Genomic DNA, 19,305 nt, shown 5'->3' with positions numbered 1-19,305 from the left:
TAACAAGTCTATATGTAAACTTTTGATCTACATGTAATTACTTTTTGTGTGTTTTTTGCCAAAGTGCCAGTAGGAGCTGTAGCGTTTCTTTTTGGCTGAGAGAATTAGAATATGGGGTTCAACTAGTGATGCTACAATAGATTTTTATATGCAGAGATTCTTCTTCCCCTTTATAAAACAAATACTTCATTTTAAACCTTGTGTTTAGCTGACTACACCTCTCTGCGTGATATTTTTACCCCTAGCAGTAAAGGCAGGGGAGGCATTCAGGGGGCAGGGGAGAGCCTGACCCCGCTCCTCCACTCAGCATCCTTTCAAGGGAGATGTTGGGGTGCAGTCTTGTCTAGAATGTGCTACCTCAGTTTATCTTTGAGGAGACTGGAGATGTTATGTCATATGTAATGCTTTACTTTTAAAATAATTACTAGTGCCTACAGACAAAATGGATTAATAATGTCTTCTCAATCTATAATCAGGATGGAAACCGGATGAACTGTAATTTCATTCCTTTGGATATAAAATTAGACCTGTGGGAGGATTTACCAGCAAGCTTTCAGCTGAAACAAAATCGTTCCTTGGTAAGAAGAGTCCTGTGAATTAGTTTTAGATTGAAATGTTTTGAGTAATTTTAATGACCATTTTGAGTTTAATAAAAGTAGAGTACTTTGTGGCCTGTTGCAGAATCCAGTCACTGGTCACAGTGCCTATGCATTACCCCAGTGCTGAGAATGTGTGAAACCCATTTCCTTGGCGAACGGTTGCACCTAGAGCTGCTGTTTCTGTGGATAGAATCATCTGCACATCATTTAATTTCTCATTCACAGGATTAAAACTGTGATAGTTGTATCTGACAGCATCACATTTTATCTCTGAAGGTTAAGTTCTAACAAAGACAAATCCTGAGAGCAGGGATAAGACTGTGCTGGGCTTCTCCCACCTCACTGTCAGAAACACCAGCATGCGGCTGCAGGCCAAGTCCCTGCCAGGGAAGCCTCAGTTCCGACTGAGGCCAATTTACCTTCACTGCTAACAGGGGTCAACATGTGTGGGGACTGACCCAGCATGCAGTGTACCACTTTTTACAAGAAAATAGTGATCATTTTTTTTTTGCCCTTTGAGTGGAAATCTGACATTGCCCATGGGCCAGCTGTACCTGTCTTGAAGGAAAAAGTAGCCGTGAGTTATTTTCTTTGGCATCATGTAATCCTGTTCTCAGGTTCCCAGAAAATAGCCAGTTACGTATAATTGACTAATAAGTAAGATTAATGGTACTCTAATAAAAAATGTCCCAGATTTATCGATGGCTATTTTCCTGTGATAAGTAGTTGGGTACAAAGCGATTCTCGGATGTGGCACTGTCGCTGTCATTGTCACTGCTGCAACACCTGCTGTCTCCAAGACCAGTTTTGCCTCGGCCACTACTTCCAACAGCCAGGCCTCCTTTGATCTCAGTGAGCACATTATTGCCGTTGGTCCTTATGTGTGTTGAGCACTTGTCCTGGCTGTCCTGACACGTACATGCTTTTAGAGAGTCTCTAGGTTGAAAGAGAATTCTGCAGAACTGGCCATAGATAGTTCACAGTAAAGATATGAAAGCTGCATCAAATTGAAGAAAACCTTACATTGTGAAACTCAACAGCCTATTTTGGAGATAGAGAAAAACATCAGTTTTCCGATGTTATAAGTAGCCTCACTTTCAAAGGAAGATTTTCTCATTTTCTGCCAGATTTTGAGGTTTGTTCGAGAGTGGAATAGTCTAACTGCTATGAAGCAAAGAATAATCAGGAAAAGCGGGCAGTTGTTCTGCAGCCCAGTTCTTGCTTTGGAAGAGATCACAAAGCAACAAACCAAACAAAATAGTACAAAAAGGTATGAGTTGTCTTTCTCTTTTTATTTTGTATTTTATTACTTGACATGATTATTTCTATGGGAAGGGGGCATTCTGAGACATTTTATGGAACGACTAATGAAATCTTGATGATTTAAGAGAAAATTATACATAAAATGACAGCTTATTTTATAACAACATAATTAGATATTTTGTGAATTTGATCAAATCTGCTGGAAACAGTTAAGTTATCTGAATCTTGCTCACCGTGCATCTCACGCACCAGGGGAAAGGCCAGAGTCACAGAGAGGTGTGACCTATGACCTCTCAAGCCTGGGACACGTATTAACAACAGGAAAACATTTTACTGTTAGAACAGAACACACCCCTGGGCCCAGTCTGCCCTGTGTTCCTGGGGCGTGAATCTTCGGTGTCATGAAGCAGAGTGCTGGTTCTGTTTGATACAAGTGGTGGGAGGTAAGTATTATCATGTCCCTGGTTGGAAACAAAAGGAAAAGTTAAGTGTCTCGCGTTTGTAACTTTTTTGTCTTTATCATTACAAGTCTCTTTCTAATCTCTGTATACTCACTTTCCTTTCTTGGCATCATAACATCATAACCATCGTAAACCTGCGTGATCTCAAATCCCCATTCTCTGTCGACTCTTTTGTCAGCATGAAGCAGAAATTTTCAGGAAAGGTAGTCAGCTGCCCGTCTCTTACTTTGGAAGAGATCACAAAGCACCAACAGACGCATTGGCAGGAAAAGCTCTTTTAGCTCTTGCTGTCTCCATACGCCTGTAATCTCTCTCTATCTTCACGTTTCATCATTTTATGATCTCTGGCCTTTTCCATGCACACAGGTGAAAAAAAAATACATCAGTGGTATGTACAGGGATGTGGTTGATTGAATAAATTATGTTCCCATATAGTAAAAAATCTCTTTAGCTATTTCAAAATATGGTGTATGGTATATTCATATGACAGAACAAGAATCCTTGTGATAAATTATTAAGGGTAAAAATAAGTATGAAAAAGTATAGAGATACAAATATATGTAATTGCTATTATTGACATAGAAATATCTAAAAGAAACTCTTACCTTAGAAACTCTTACCAGAGGTTTTTGTAGGCCAGTGGTTCTCAGATGGAGATGATTTTACCCCCCAGGGTGGCAAAGTTAGGAGATATTTTAGTTTTTCACAGTTAGGGGATACAACTGGAGAACATCTAGTGGCTAGAGGGCTAGGATCTTGCTAAAACTCCTACAGTGAACAGGACTCCACTCCCAGGCAAAGAATTATATTTCAAAATGTCAGTAGGGTCACTATTGAGAACTCTTGCTCTGGACCATAAGATCGGGGAATTTGTGGAGGTGGCATGGACTTCATACTTTATGCCAGGATGACATATTCATATGATGAAAAACAAAGGAGGAACCATAAATGAACAAATGATGTCAGGTGTAAAACTAGGAAAAGATGGGGTAAGAGGTGAAACTGGCAAATTGGAAAGTGCATAACCCATCCAACGTGATTCAAATTCAGATTTAAAAATAAAATACTGTATGAGTCGAATAAAGCCCTTTGACTAGTTGGATTTTTCCATGAGCTGCCAGTTTGGGGCTCTTGCCTAATCTCTTCTGTATTGATTGAATTTTTCTCACGAGCATGTATTACTTTACATAAAAATGCATTAAAAATTTGTGTATGTTTATACATACGCACATACCGACACATACATATGTGCACACACAGATAACAAAAAGCATGATGCCTATTTTATTTTTCTCAATACTTCTTCCAGTTCTCTCCATTTTCTCATTTTTATAATGAAAGGCTTCATGGAAGTATTGGTCATCTCTTTACATGATCATAATTCCCTTCTTTACTGAATTTACTGCCACTCCAGCCATTTCTAGACATGTCACATTGTTATTCTCCATCAGACATGGATGACCACTTAAAGAACCACCTGAGAATGATGGTTAAATTAGGTGTAATAGCAGAAGCCATAAAATTATACAAGCCAAAGTTAGATGCCCAGTGTTATTTATAAAATTATATGTAGATGATATATTACAGATAAAACTTGTCTTGCTAAGCAGCAGAGCAAATGACCAAGTGTCTATTTTTAAAAGCTTACTCTGGCGGCAGTTGTGAGACTAGATTGAAAGGGCGAGACTCAAAATGGGGAGACAAGTTGCATTAGTTTTCCGTTGCTGCTATAACAAATTATCACAAATTTATTATCTCATGGTTCTATAAGTCAGAAGTCTCAGTTGGCTCTACTGGTTTCTCTGCTCTGGATTTTGTAAGGCTGAAATCAAGATGTTGGCCAGCTGGGCTATTACTGACAGTCTGGGAAGAATTCATTTCTGTGTTCATTCAGGTTGTTGACAGAATTCCATTCCTTGTGGTTGTAAGACTTGGGTTTCCTTGCTGGCTCTAGAAGCTGGGAGTCACCCTTAGCTTCTAGAGGCTTCTTTCTAGTTCTAACATATGGGCCCCTACACCTCAGGTCCAGTAATTGTGTGTCAAACTTTCTCAAGCTTGGACTCACTCCCCATCTTAAGGTCGGCTGATCAGTAACCTTAATTATATCTGCAAAGTCCTTTTACAGCATTGCATAGATGAATGATCGATTGCATACCAGTGACAGGAATCTTATAGGGAAATATCTTTAAAATTCTGCTACCACACAAGGTAAAAGGATATTGCAGTAGATCCAGGCGGGGAAGGTGGCGGGGGTGGATTGAGGACTAGAGAAAGGTAGAGAGAGAGGGCGAGCTCCAGGAAATTGACTTTTAGCAGAGCCAAGAAAATGAACCTGGTGTACCTGCAGAAGGGCAGTACTTTGAGGAAGCATGCTGATTCTCACCACAGAACCCCACTAGTTCTCAGGCAATTGGAGTAATTATGTCTCTGATAATGGGATTGGAGGACAGGACTGCACTAGAGCACCGATTAGAAGTTTGTGTGGGGAGAGTTAGACACTGGATGCCTTTCCCGCCCTCTGTCCTACCAGTTTGCTTTCTAGAGAAACTGAACCAGAGGCACCAGTCTCAGTGGAGATAAAGGGAGAGTCATTATACTGGAAATTGACACTCTCATACCCCTTTCTTCACTCAGCTTCCAGAATACCAGCAGCCACAGTTGACTTCCTAGGCAGAGGATTAGAAGATTCATCTGTGAAAAAAATGGAATGGCCTCAGAATAAAGACACACAGATACTGATTTTTAGGAATTTTCCCCAAAAGCAATGGCTAAATCTCTAACAAGATTATCCTCCAATGACATCCACCAATTTTCAGGCCCCATCCAAGCTCAGAGCTCGCAGTCAGCTTTTGAGTAGCTCATTTTTAAATGTGAATGGAAGCCGAGAGCACCAGCCATGGTTTCAGTTCCTAAGTTAAGTTCCCACTTGTCAGAAGCAGGTCAGATTCACATGGAGCCATGCTGGGTTTAGGATGCCAACTATTTATCCTCCAGCCACAGCCGGTCTTCAGAGCAGGCCAGCAACCTACAGTCCAGGGGTGTTCTTTCTTGGGGGCATGGGCCACTTTCCAAAACACATTCCTCTCTTTCTGCAAAACTTGCCATTCTGTCCTCCCATCCCCATCCAGGAATTACCTAATAGACAACATTCTCCTGTCCCTATTTGTCAAAACTGGGATTTACCATAATCCTTTTGAGTTAGTATACTTAAATTCACTTCCTAGCAAAATTCAATGGAAAATTAAATATTGGAACTCATAACTATTTTAAAAAGTTGTCAGACCCCCTATTTGGAGTTGATTGATCTGTTTCTTATGGTTTCCAAAATTCTGTGCTTAAACTTCTTGTAGGAAAGGTTATTTTTAGCTCTTAAATCTCTTGAGTAGATTTCTCAGCATCTTTTAAAGTTACTGAATTAGCTTTCTAAGCCTTTAGACATTGAATAATACCTAAGGCAAGGCTTAATATCCCCTTACCCCTCACAGCTAGGAAGCTTTTGAGTTCATTTAGAATCTACTGAAATACTTCAGTGAAGTGTTTTTGTCAGGGGAGTAAAATGGTTGAAGAAATGGGGAATGGAAGAGTTTGCAAACTAAAAGGGCAAGTAAAAATGATTCTTTATTGCTTTAAGAAAGACACACAGTGGACATGCAAATATATGAAAAGACAATCAATCACCCTTACTCTTAACAGAAGAAATGCAAATTTAAAGCTATAATGAGATAACTATCACCATTAGCAGAGAAATTTTTAACTGACGTACCATGTGCTAGTGAAAGTGTGAAGAAACAGGTACTCTCCTTCATTGCTGGTTGGCCTGTATGTTGGCGCAAACTCAAAGGAGAGCAATGTGTCAAAATTTATCCAAATTTAAAGCACCGAAAACTTTTGACCTAGCCCTTCTACTTCTGGAAATATCTACTTCATGTGTAGAAAATATCATGTGTAGGGATGTTTGTGACAGCATTATTTGTGACAGCATTATTTGCGATAGCAGAGACATTTTGGAACAACCAAAATGCCCATTAATCCAAGACTGGTTAGATCTATGGTTTATCCAAATAATAGAATAACATGCAACCGTTAAAAAAGTAGAGCAACTCTATGTTAATACTATGTATGGAAAGATCTCCGAGATGTATATTTGGGTAAAAAGAGCAAGATGAAAATTAGTGTGTATATCATACTACTAGTTGTTTTTAATAGTAAAAACTGTAATGGGGAGTGATGAAAATGTCCTGAAAGTTGGTTTTGGTGGTGGCTGCACAACCTCGTGAAAGTACTAAAATGCGCTGAATTGTAAATTTTAAAGTGGTAAACTTAATGTTATGAGTTATATGTCAATATAAATACAAAGATAAAACATATAACCTATATACAGAAAAAATCAACTATTTCTAAAAAGATATATTAAAAACGAAACAGAGATAGCTTCAGAAGAGGTAAAAAGGATGGGAATGGATAGAAACTTATTCTTTACCATATACACTATTGTTTTACATACCTTTTGAATTTTGAAATATGTGCATGTATCACCTAATCAAAATTAATAGTTTATAAAAAGAAAGAAATCTTTTAATTATTAAATCTTTAACAATTTTAACAACGAAAAAAGCAGATTTCTAAAATTTTACCTACAATTGCACAATCCCATTGTGATTTAATTTTCATTTTATTGTCAAGCTACCAAATGAAGAAGTACTCAAAAATAGGAAGAAATTCATGTTTAAACTAATTTTTTAAAAACTACAATAGGTGTAAACTATCAGACAAACTGGGCCATGCTAATTAGAAGGAATTAATTGGATAGTTGCATTTCACCTACTTAAATTCCCCCGTCACTTTTAATTGGAATAACTTTCCTCTTTACTTCCAGTCCCTAAACCATTGTGTGGTATTGATAGTGTTGTGTAATAAGGTTCTGAATCCCACATCAAGAATGGCTTTACTTTTGTGGAAGATTCCGTAAACCTCGTATGGGCTGATAATAATGGAAACAACTTTGGGATTATAGAAGATGCGATTGAACCTGTTTAACTAAAAAGAGAATCATATTACCCAAAAGGCTGATACACTGATTAAGGTGATTTGAGGAACCTTGAAGAGAAAGCCAAGAGGGAGGTAAAATGCAGTTAGACATTTTCTACTCTGCTTGGTAGGCTGTTTACCTATGGCTGTCAGTTGTGCATGTATTTGATAGTTTCTTGTTCCTACACCCACTCCTTTTTTCTCCTAAGTGAAAGTTGATCCAAAGGATATTGAATGACTCCTGATTTCTTAGAAAAATAAATCTTGAGAAAACTAATGTGGAAGAGATGTGTTTGCACACCTGGAGGCCAGTGTACAGAGAGAAAATTTCATTCCCTAACTTTAGTATCAGCACAATGAATAGACTTATGCCTTGCTTTTTCTTCTCCCGCTTTTGCAAGGAGCAATATGAATGTGAAATAGAGAAACTCTTACAGGAGAGAGAAGAAATCCACTTAACCATGTAATTGTTTTAGATACATAACCAAAGAAGATGTTGCTATAGCCTCGATGGACAAGGTGAAGAAAGATGGGGGCCATGTCCGTCTGATCACCAAGGAGGCCAGTCCACAGGATGTTTCTACAAAGTAAAGTGTTTTATTTACTTACTAATAGGGCATAGTAGTACTAAGACTATTCCTTTACATTTATGTGTTCATTTTTGTAATATGTTCATTTTTGTAATAATACTTTACCTCTGAGTAGCCACTTTATAGGTTATAAGGAGCTTTCACAATATCAGTAGCTCTTCAGTCCCCCTAGTAACCCTCAGAGGCATGTGATGTTCTCACCTTAGAAATTAGAGACAAGGAATGGTCCTGAGAACAGGCGGACCCAGTGACCTGCCCTAGGCCACTAAGATGCTAGGAGACCTGAGGTCAAATACGGTCTCTGCCCCCCAATCTTGAGCTCTTTCTACCATAAGTTTTTCTTTTAACAAACACTTCTAATAAGCAGCCATAGAAGATGAGCCAAAGCAGTTGTGATTCCCATGCAGGATTTTTCAACATGCTTGAGTCATATACCTTTTCCTTTTATTCTAACAAGTTGAGCACGTGCTGTCGTGTTTAATTTCTAATTTTAATTTATTCAGACTCTGAGTTTACCTGTAGGAGGCATATATTTAGCAAGTCTTCTGTTTTCATTTCTGTCAACACTGTTAGCTACTTGGCTCTGTCACTTTATGGTTGTGACTTTATTTCCTGTAGGCCAGCAGAGCCTGGAAGACAGTGTTCACGAAAGCCTTAGAAGGGGCCTCCCTGTCCTAACGAGCTGTGTGACCCAACTCATTTAGGGACATTACTTGGGGTTTCACATTAACCTGTTCTTTCCCAGCTTTTAGAAGAAGTTAGAAGAAGCATTTTCTAACTTCTCCAGATGTTCCAGAGTCTGATTGTTTAACCTGAAGATATCTAAATGCCCAAGAGAGGCAGCATATTTATATTCAAAATAATTTTTGTAAACACCGTTCTTTCATCTATTTGGCATGGAGTATAGAGTGCTGACTATAGCTATTTCATTTCCACATTGAATCACAGAATCTGTGGGTCCTATGTTTAGTGTTTATCAATAAAGAAATTTTGAAGACCTTTATATGAAGTAATGACTCTTTAGACCAGTGTGAGTGTTCATTAGTGACCTATTCAATATTCTGTTTAATTCCAGAAAGTTTTTTGAAGATGGAGCCTGTGTCCCATTTCTAAATCCCTGTATAGCTCAAGCTGATCTCACTGTGAAACCTTCTGCATCCAAAGGCTATTTGCAAGCCGTGAATAATGAAGGAAATCCACTTTGCCTTCACTGTCAGCAACCCACCTGCCAAACTAAGCAAGAATGTAAAGTGAATGCTTGGAATTCACGGTTTTGCTCTCTAAAATGTCAGGAGGAGTTTTGGACTCGTTCTAATAACAGTTACTTGCGAGCCAAAGTATTTGAAATTGAACATGGTGTGTGTCAGCTATGTAATATGAATGCTCAAGAACTCTTTTTACGTCTGAGAGATGCTCCTAAAAGTCAACGGAAGAATCTTCTGGATGTTACCTGGACTTCAAAGCTCCCTTTAGAACAGGTAAATTATAATTGTATGACAGATAGAAGGCAGCATCGTACTGAGTGATTAATATTGATTCACTTTCCTTTTTTAACTTTTTAATGTGGGAATTGTTGAATATATATACAAAAGTGAGAGAATAATGAACCTATCTACCCATCACCCAACTTTAAGTTATCAACATTTTGACTTCATTTTCAATTCTTTGTTTGCTCTTGGAATTATTTTAAAGCAAATTCTAGACAGCATTTCATTTCTTCCTTGAATTCTTTTATTATGTATCTCACAGTTTCCCCACCCTCTTTCTTTCTGTCTCTGAAATATAATCACATACCCCAATACCCATTATCACATCCAACACAATTATAATTTCTTAATTATAATAAGTCCATGTTTGGCTTCCCAGACTGTCTCGAAAACATCTTTTTGAAGTTCCTTTGTTCAAAGTAGGATTAAAATATGACCGACATACTACTTTAGTTATTATGTCTCTTACGCTCCCTTTAATCTGTATCACTCCATCCCTTTTTTTATACCATTGATTGTTGAAGAAACTAGATAATTTGCATGTAGGATTTCCCGCTTTCTGGATTTGTCTGCGTGTATCCTCATGATGTTATCTGACATGTTTCTCTATACCCCTGATTTCTACAGTAATGGTGATAAAATATAGAGGCTTAATTAGATTCTGATTAAATTATTTGGGAAAGAGGTCTTAACAGATGACACATGCTTCTAGAAGTACCTGTGGTCTGATTGTTCCACTTTTCATGATGTTAATATTGAATGACCAGGGACAAGCAGACAACCAACCCCCAAAATATAGTTCATTACAATGAGAAGGAAACATATATATTCATTGTAAAATGTAATTTTAGCAGAGCAGTTTGATAGAATGTTATTCCTAGGACACTATCATCATTATTCACTTTGATTTCCAAAACACAGTTGGATTTTTAATGTTGTGATCTAATCAGTTTTAAATTTTAAACTAGAGCAAAATGTGTAATTTTATAGTGTGCTTAATTTTTAAAAATCACTCCTGAGCCACTACCTGCCCACTAAAATAGCAATAAATTCCTCCCAGTTAGTCAAATTATATATTTTAATTTACCTAGTATTGCTGAATTATGACAGAATTAATTAACAAGCATTTCTGCAAAGATGAAATAGCATGACTTTGAGAACTAGGGAAATACACTATTTCCTTAATGATATCCAGAGTTCCTGAAATATCTTTTGGTCTAATTGGTGAGGGACATATTGTGCCCATCCCAGGGGTGTCAGCCAGACTCCATTTATTGTCCCCTGCCTCACTGTGGAGGCTTCCAGAAGACACACAATGAAGGGACTCAAAGGCCTCTTGAAAGCAGCCTGTCCAGGAATGCAGAAGTAACACAGTATAGACCTAAAACAGAAGTGCTCAGAGGATAAGGAGCAGCACAGAGCTCAGGTTTGGGAGGACCAGTCAGAGAGGGAGTTACTCTTTCAAGAGATGAATTTAAGATATTGAAGACTTGCCCCTCCCCTGCCCCCCTCCGCCCGTGATTTGCCAGAGAATCACTAAGAAGAATAAAAAACACCTTCTGGATCATAGAGCCTCTTAGACAGAGACTGACTATTCGAGCAAGAGAATTGGTTACAAAAGGGAGAACCAAAATGGTTTTTTTTTCCTTAGGATGCACAAGACTTGATGCACAAGATTCCCATTTGTAGTTGCTTCTAGCAGTATCAGTCACAGCTGGACAAAGTCTTCTGTTCCAGCTTGCTGCCACCTGGGGCTCTTCTCAGGCCGGGCACCGTTGACCAGGTCCCTTCACAGGTCTGACAGGTTTCCTTGAAACTACATTAGAAGAACCATGGCACAGCCTCTGAAGGCTGGCAGCTGTGAAGTAGATTGTAATTTCTTCCTTGTCTGAGACCAAGGAAATAAAAACAGCCTTCACACTCACCTTTGTGATATTTAAACAACTGCACTGCTATGCTGCGAGCTGGTTTTACCACCTTAGATAAAATGTTAAAATACAGCCTGTTTTAATATAGGTCATCATTGGTTAAATATTAAGTGTGTATATATATATATATAGACTGGCCTAAATCATGCCTGCTTTAAATGGACATCTGTTTATTCAAAATATGCAAGTTGTAGAGATTTGTTTTAGAAATTTTATACCAGTCCATGTAACTTGGGAGGTTTCCAGAGGAATAGCTTGAAAGTTCCAGGTGATAGCTATTAATATTAAACTGTCATTGGTACGGTAACAAATGCATTGAGGTCAACAATTAAAGGTTGTTCAAGTCAGTAATATTCAGAAGTTTAAAATTTCTAATCTGTTATTCTTTTTCTCTCAGTTTTGTTTTAGTGACTATATAAACGAGCTCAAAGCAACTGATTTTTCCCAATTTGTCAGGAGTCTTGGTTATTTTATTCTTGCTTGTAATTTTTTCAAAATGGGTTAGGTAAGGGAAGCAAAACTTTTTCAGAAACACATTTTATTGCTTTCAAACTGCTAACCTAGAGGCTTTTTTCTATTCATAAAAAAAAGCTATAAAAAGCCATCCTAATATATTTTCCCCTATGATTTTGCTGTATGAACATGACTGCACAATGCAAAACCACCTGTTCCTACGGTGTATGTTTAGAAGTGCTGATCTTGTGTTCTTGTTGCAGCTTAATGAAATGATAAGAAACCCGGCGGAAGGGCATTTCTGGCAGGTGGACCACATCAAGCCAGTGTTCAGTGGAGGAGGGCAGTGCTTCCTGGACAACCTGCAGACTCTCTGCACAGTCTGTCACAGAGAGGTCAGTGAAGCTCTCAGACACATTTGACTCCATTCTGGGACATTGATTACAAATTGCGCATACAGGTGTGGAAGATTTTGCGGGTGAATCTGCATCCCTGGTCTGGGATCCAAAATGCATTTTATTCCTTTCATCACCTAACACTTGAGTTTCCTCTTGAGGCCTATGTGAGTTCTCAGTCACAGATGGAAGAGAAGCTGCTTCTCTTCTAATTCATTCTAGGACCAGGAAATTGTCATCACCACCTAAAAGGAAATGACTACAGCATACAATTTGCATAGTTTTGAAGAGACCCATACCACCAAACTAGAAGTTTGGTGAATTGAGGCAGTGACATATGTTTGTATTTGCAGCTAAGGACATCCTGAAATATCTTAAGAATATTATGAAATTATTTCTAAGACCACCTCAGTTCAACATGCAAACATTGCACTCCTGGCCAAAGTATGAAACCTATTAACCTGGGCACATTTATGAAACCTATTAACCTGGGCACAATTACCTGTTGCTTAAAATGAGAGGGAAAAAATGGCATAGTATTATTTATCAACTAGGATGAATTTTAAATAGGCAATCCAGCAAAAAGTAGTTGGATCTACCTATTGAGATAATCTTAGAAAGAAGCATATATTCAATAGGCAACTTTTTTTCACTTATCGGCACATTTTTGGCACAATTTAAGCATTTCTACATTCCCATGATAAGCATTCACAATGTGAGTAAATCTCTCCTGTAGTTATCTAGCCATTCTCATCCTGATGAATGTTGAACTTGTTTACTTTTTTTTTGTTCTCATACATTATGTCACCAAGCACACAATTTTATATACAAACTGTTTTTTATGTTTTAAGCTTGTTCCTTCAGAGAGATTCTCAGATGTAAAATATCACCGAGTCAACCGAGGCTGTACACATTTATCTCCAAGCTGTTTTCCAAAGGACTATACTCCGTTATGCTCCTCCAACTCCACCCATAACCGAGAGAGCGCCCACTTAACCTCACTAATTAGGGCAGATGTGGCGGGAGAACAGCCCCACCATGATTTTTACTAATGACTTTGATGTTTTTAAAAATGCTAATCAATTATATGTACACTTTGAGATCTGTTGAGATCCTTCGCCAGTGTTCATAGTGTATGAGCATTTTCTTAACCTCCTTTTGTTATTTTAGATTCCTCAATTTCTTCACAGTTGTAATTTTTACATAACTGGGATTACATCATATAGGCAGGGTTTTTGTTTGTTTTCAGTTTTAACCCTCTTTGCTTTCCCCACCCCTCCACCTGGATCACTTCAAACATACATGGACTCCAGTTGGGAAAAAAGTCATCTGATTTCTCAGCTATGTAAATTATTAGCACATACAAGACCTACAATAGAATTAAGATATAGCAAAAGAAAATGCTGCCCCTTCTGTAATCACTTTTTCAGATTCTCATGAAAAAATTTATTTTTGGGAATAGCAGAAGAATCCAATTCTGTTCTAATTCATTTTGTTTTTCTACATTGGTTTGGCTGTTGAGTTTGGAATGGCCTGTGAGCCCAGAGAATAGGAAGTGGATGGGCCTTGCATGCACTGCAGTGTCGGAAATCCTAAGATGCCTTACAAGCTCTCACTTGGATGAGAAGAATCATGGCCTCCTCTAGTCCCCAAATGAGAGATTCACAAATCTCAGTGGAAAGCCAACCTCCCAAAGCCGTGTTTTCTCCTCAGCATCTGCTCCTAAGTGAACCTAGGACCTCAGGGCACTTAGCAGAACTACTTGGGTCCTCTGCTTGTAGTTTGGTAACTCTCCTAATGGCAGAGCACTGGTACATGCATGCAGTAATAGTATAGATTTTTTCCAGACTAACTGAATATAAAGAGTTTTTGACTTCCTGTCTGTGGCCAGTACTTTTTTCCTAATGTGTGTACATATGCATATTTTTTTTCAACTTTTAGAGAACTGCCAGACAAGCCAAGGAAAGAAGCGAGGTGCGAAGACAATCTCTAGCATCAAAACATGGATCTGACATCACACGATTTTTGGTAAAGAAATGAAATATAAAACATTTTGAATGGATGACAAAGGGTTTACATGTGGAAGAATTTAACACAGATTTTTTTTCACATTTAATATTTTGAGTAAAAAATTTTAGAACAAAAAAAATCACGAATTCAACTTTTTAATAGTAAATGCTTTTAGTGTTCAGTGCCTTAAAGAACTTAACAGAGACAGATACAGTACTAAATATTTCTGTGATCTTGATTTCATGCAGACTCTCAATTATGTTTCAGTAAAGTTTCGTTAAGCTTTCATTTCCCGCTACTATACCTTAATCATGGCATTATACATAGATTGTATTTGAAAAATATATTCTCAATTACTTGAAAAATGCTGCTGGATTAGAATTGGTTTGGATTACTGTGTGTATAAATGGAACCTTGCAAAACCATTAGGAAAATTTCAGAAGCAAATCATTATTTAAGAATACGGGGCCAAGTGTGACCAGCCTGCCTAGTATCCAAGAGGGACTTTTGTTCACTAAATGCCTCCAAAATGGGCTTGGGCTACACATTTTGGGTGTTTTCTGTTTCATTTCTTAGCCAGTTGTCTTTATTGAAATGAAGTTTTAAAAATAAGCTAGTCAGAACTATGGTATTTGTAGACAATTCAGGGGTTCTGGGTAAAGTAACTGTTTAAAAATTGAAAACATAAAATATAAAATCCCACTTAAACTTCTATTTTTAGTTTGTTTTCATGCATAAAACTAGACTTACTGTCAAAGCACCCTTTGTCTCCTGGTTATCATTTTCTGTTTTTAAAATCCTGTCTTATTAAGTTTAGTCCTAGTACCTCTTTTAAAAGGAGTGATGATGATAAAACACTTTATATTAAAGCATGAACAGATGAAGATATATGTTAAAAAATCAAAATGTAATTGATATAAAAAAGTAAAAAGGTGATGATGAAACAAAACCAGAGCTTAATCCTATAGTATGTCAGAATCATGAAATCAAAGAATCAGGACTACACAAAATACAGGTCAAGGAAGAATTATGTTCACAAAAGACCTATTTGTAAATACTGTATGGATGTAAACCTTATTAGTCTAAGCACTTTCCACTGTTAATTAGTAGCCAGTGTTTTATAACATAGAGGGCTTGTTTTTAGAAAGATTAAATACTCATGAACATTTCTTCCAGAGTTTTTATTAAATTTATATCTATTTCATTGTATGAGATCAAATAGACTTGTTTATTTTACAAATTAGGTTGAGCTTTCTTTGGCCTTTTATCTGCTCTGCTGGTCAGGCTCTTTGCAGTTTTCTGCCTCATTGCCAGGGTAACCTAGGATTCCTCACGGTTGAGAGCTGAGAAGCCTGCACACTGCTTTTCCTCCAGCATGGAGTGTTTGCAAGTGAGACTTTGGTCTAAGTAGGTCAGGTTTGAGTGGCACTTTCTCTTTAGATCAAATTAAGGTGGTAATTTTAGAGAGAATCTTCTCAGATATAAGCACTGTATGATGATTTGAGGTGAAGTGACCCATGAAGGTGGTCTCTCTTTGCCAGATTTCAAAATTCCTATCAGTTCAAAACACTGTACATGCATACAAAAGAATAAGAGACTTATAAATAAATTTAACCAAGGATGTGAAAGATCTGTACACTGAAATAAGACTTTAATGAAAGAAATTGAAGAAGACACAAATGAATAAAAAGATATTTCGTGTTCATGGATCTGAAGAATATTGTTAAAATATCCATACTATCCAAGGAAATCTACAGATTTAATGCAATCCTTATCAAAATTCCAATGGCATTTTTCATTGAAATAGAAAAAAAAAAATTCTTGAAGATTCTGTGGAACCACAAAAGACCCCCAAAGAGCCAAAGTAATCTTAAAAAAGAACAACAAACTTGGAGAACTTATGCTCCCTGATTTCAAAGTGTATTACAGAGCTATAGTAATCAAAACATTAGGGTACCAGCATAAAAAATTACACGTAGATCAATGGAACCGAATAGCAAGCCCAGAAGTAAACCCATGCATATATATTCAACTAACTTTCAACAAAGGAGCCAGGAATACACAATGGTGAAAGGATAATCTCTTCAATAAACTTGGTGCTGGGAAAACTAGATAACCACATGCAAAAGAATGAAACTGGACCCCTTTTACACTATGTACACAAATCAATTCAAAACGAATTAAAGACTTATATGTAAGACCTAAAAGCATAAGACTTATATGTAAGACCTGAAAGCATAAAACGGTTAGAAGAAAACATAGGAATAAAGCTCCTTGATGTGGGTCTTGGCTATGATTTTTTTTGGATCTTACACCAAAAGGAAAGGTAACAAAGGCAAAAATAAACAAGTGGGACTATATCAAAGTGAAAAGCTTCTGCACAGCAAAGGAAACCATCAACAAAATGAAAAGACAATCTACACAATGGGAGAAAGTATTTGTAAACCACATATCCAGTAAGAGGTTAATATCAATACAGATAAGGAACTCCTACAACTCAATAGCAAAAAGAAAAAAGAAAAAAAAAAACATTTAAAAAATGGCCAAAGGACCTGAATAGACATTTTTCCAAAGACATACAAATGGCCAACATCACTAATCTTCAGGGAAATTCAAATCAAAACCACAATGAGATATCACCTCATACCTTTTATAATATTAAACTATTTTAACTATTTAACTATTATTAAAAAGATGAGATAACAAATGCTGGTGAGGATGTGAAGAAAAGGAAACTTTTATGCACTGTTGGTGGAAATGTAAATTGGTGTAGCCACTATGGAAAATAGTATGGTGGTTCCTCAAGAAATTAAAAATAGAACTGTGTGATCCAGCAATCCCACTTCTGGGTATATGCCATTATCTCAAAGAGGTATCTGTACTCCCATGTTCATTACAACATTATTACAGTACTCAAGGTATGGAAACAACCTAAGTGTCCGTCGACAGATGAATGGATAAAGAAAATGTAGTAGATGTTTACAGTGGAGTATTTTTCAGCTTTATAAAAGAAGGAAATTGTCATTTGTAACAACGTGAACCTGGAGAGCATTATGCTAAGTGAAATAAGCCAGACAAAGAAAGATAAATTCACTTAAATATAGAATCTTTTTTTTAATGTTGAACTCATAAAAACAAAGTAGAAAAGTAGTTACCAAAGACTGTGAGGTAGGGGAATAGGGAGAGTTTAATAAGAAGGGTACACAAACTTTCAGTTACAAGATGAATAATATCTGAGAATCTAATGTACAACATGGTGACTATAGTTGATAACGCTGTATTGTATAATTGAAATTTACTAAGAGAGTAGAATTTACATGTTCTCACCCGCCCGCCCCCACCAAAAGAAGATATATATGTGAGGTGATGAATGTGTCGATTAACTAGATGGTGGTCATTCTTTCAGTGTATCAAATCATCACATCGTACTCTTTACATATCTTAAAATTTTGTCATTTATACCTCAGTATAACCGGGGTTGGGGGTTGGGGGGACACTGTAAGGAACAACAAGCACTTGCCACACAGGACCTTGACCGGCCCAACCCCATCCCTTCCTTCCTCGTCTTGGCACTTTGTGTCCTGCCTTTCCCCCGATTTTATCTACTTTAGTTGTGGGGCACACTGAGGTAAAGCATTCTGGGACTGAAAATAAAAGTAGAGATCGATCTAATGTCAAAGACCTCAGAAAGTAAATACTGCAGGGACATTTTAGGGAGGCTGTTCTTTCATCCTCACAATCTGAACAAGAAGCTGCCCTCTATGGGCTGCAAATGGAAAATTCCAACAGAGGGCACGTAAAGTGGCAGGGCAAGCAGAGACCTCTATGTGCAGAAAGAAGTGCAGAGTGCCCCCCAGGGGAAAAAATAGCTGCCAACAAACAAGAGATGGAGATAAAGTGAAAAACCAAGGGGATTAGGCCGGTATGAAGGAGGGCCCAGTTCTGCAAAGGCTGAGAAGTTACAAGATGCAGTTTAGGCTTAGAAAAGAAAAGACTCTGATCTAGGGAATAACTGGAAATTGATGTCTGTGGAATGAACCAGTTTACAATTTGAGAGCTGTGGGAATATGCCTGTGCAGAGGAATGGGGTTAAGCCCATCAGTGAGGCAGTGCCCTCACTCCAGCTTGGCGAGTTCAGCCGGCTTGAGTGCTGCCTGCTGCGGGTGGTTAGTCCTGAGCAGGATGGCTCACGCACCCAAACCATACTGGTGTCTGGCTGTCCTTCTTTCCTGTTCACCATCGCTGAGTGACATTGATCTCCAGACACTCTCTAATAACTGATAAAGTTGCTTTTAGTAGCCCCAGAGCTTTGGAGATCTCATCTGGAATGTCTAAAGAAACTCACTCTCAGCATTAATCACAGCCTCAGGTACGTTTCTTGGGGAGTTTTCCTGTGACAAATCGATATCTTTCTACATTTTCTGAACTGTTGATGGGAAAAGCAGTCTCTGCCCACATGCCTTACTAATCTACAGTTCCTTGAGTGAAACATTTAAAATATAATTTCTTTGGAAATGAAACCATGAACCACTTTAAATTATATGTCTAAGAAGTCAACATTCTTGAGCTCTTCAGAGTAAAACAGAAAAGTTGTGTTTACTTAAGAGATACAGAACCATGGATATCAAACATCAAAAATCTGTTGTGGAAATAATGTCTCATTTTCTTTTGCATATTAACTTGTCTCTCATTCCACCTTTTATTCTTTTAAACTGGAAAACTGTGAGCTTCTATTCAGTGCACGGATTTATTTGAATATCCAATCCCCAGAAAAATGGCCCATCTTTTCTTGTCAGTTGCTCTATATTAGTAAAGGTGTTTTGCCGCTCTCACTGTGTTTGTATTTATTACTGAGAAACGCCACTAATATTGAAATGTGTCCTGGATTCTGACTACTGCCTCTCTACTTCAACAGCTTCTCTACCAGCTCTCTGAAATTACTTTATCTCATTAGTAGATACTAGTTTTTTGTTTGTTTGTTTTTTTTTTAGAAACTGGCCTATGGAACACCTTAAAAATATTGTTAATTATTCTGCATTTCCTAAAGTGTTCATATTTAATAATTTCTCTGTTCTAATACATCTGCTTTCC

At 37.5% G+C, this 19,305-nt stretch overlaps 1 protein-coding gene across 4 annotated transcripts in view; it reads left to right on the top strand.

Moving 5' to 3' along the window:
- Positions 1-19,305, top strand: part of ZRANB3 (zinc finger RANBP2-type containing 3) — a 224,717-nt gene that overhangs the window by 181,245 nt on the left and 24,167 nt on the right. For 3 of the 4 annotated variants that reach the window (XM_006921034.3, XM_015596758.2, XM_025039574.1), the window contains exons 16-21: positions 477-578; positions 1,727-1,869; positions 7,828-7,938; positions 9,017-9,419; positions 12,073-12,204; positions 14,146-14,232. In XM_006921034.3, coding sequence (XP_006921096.3) covers positions 477-578; positions 1,727-1,869; positions 7,828-7,938; positions 9,017-9,419; positions 12,073-12,204; positions 14,146-14,232 — 978 coding nt within the window. Of the gene's footprint in view, positions 1-476; positions 579-1,726; positions 1,870-7,827; positions 7,939-9,016; positions 9,420-12,072; positions 12,205-14,145; positions 15,424-19,305 lie in introns of those variants that run through there. The other variant, XM_025039575.1, reaches the window with a different exon arrangement.

Source organism: Pteropus alecto, unplaced genomic scaffold (assembly GCF_000325575.1).
Source record: "Pteropus alecto unplaced genomic scaffold, ASM32557v1 scaffold3, whole genome shotgun sequence".
Classification (NCBI taxonomy): domain Eukaryota; kingdom Metazoa; phylum Chordata; class Mammalia; order Chiroptera; family Pteropodidae; genus Pteropus; species Pteropus alecto.
The sequence above is the reverse complement of the archived record's forward strand: the minus strand, read 5'-3'. Positions and strand labels throughout refer to the sequence as shown.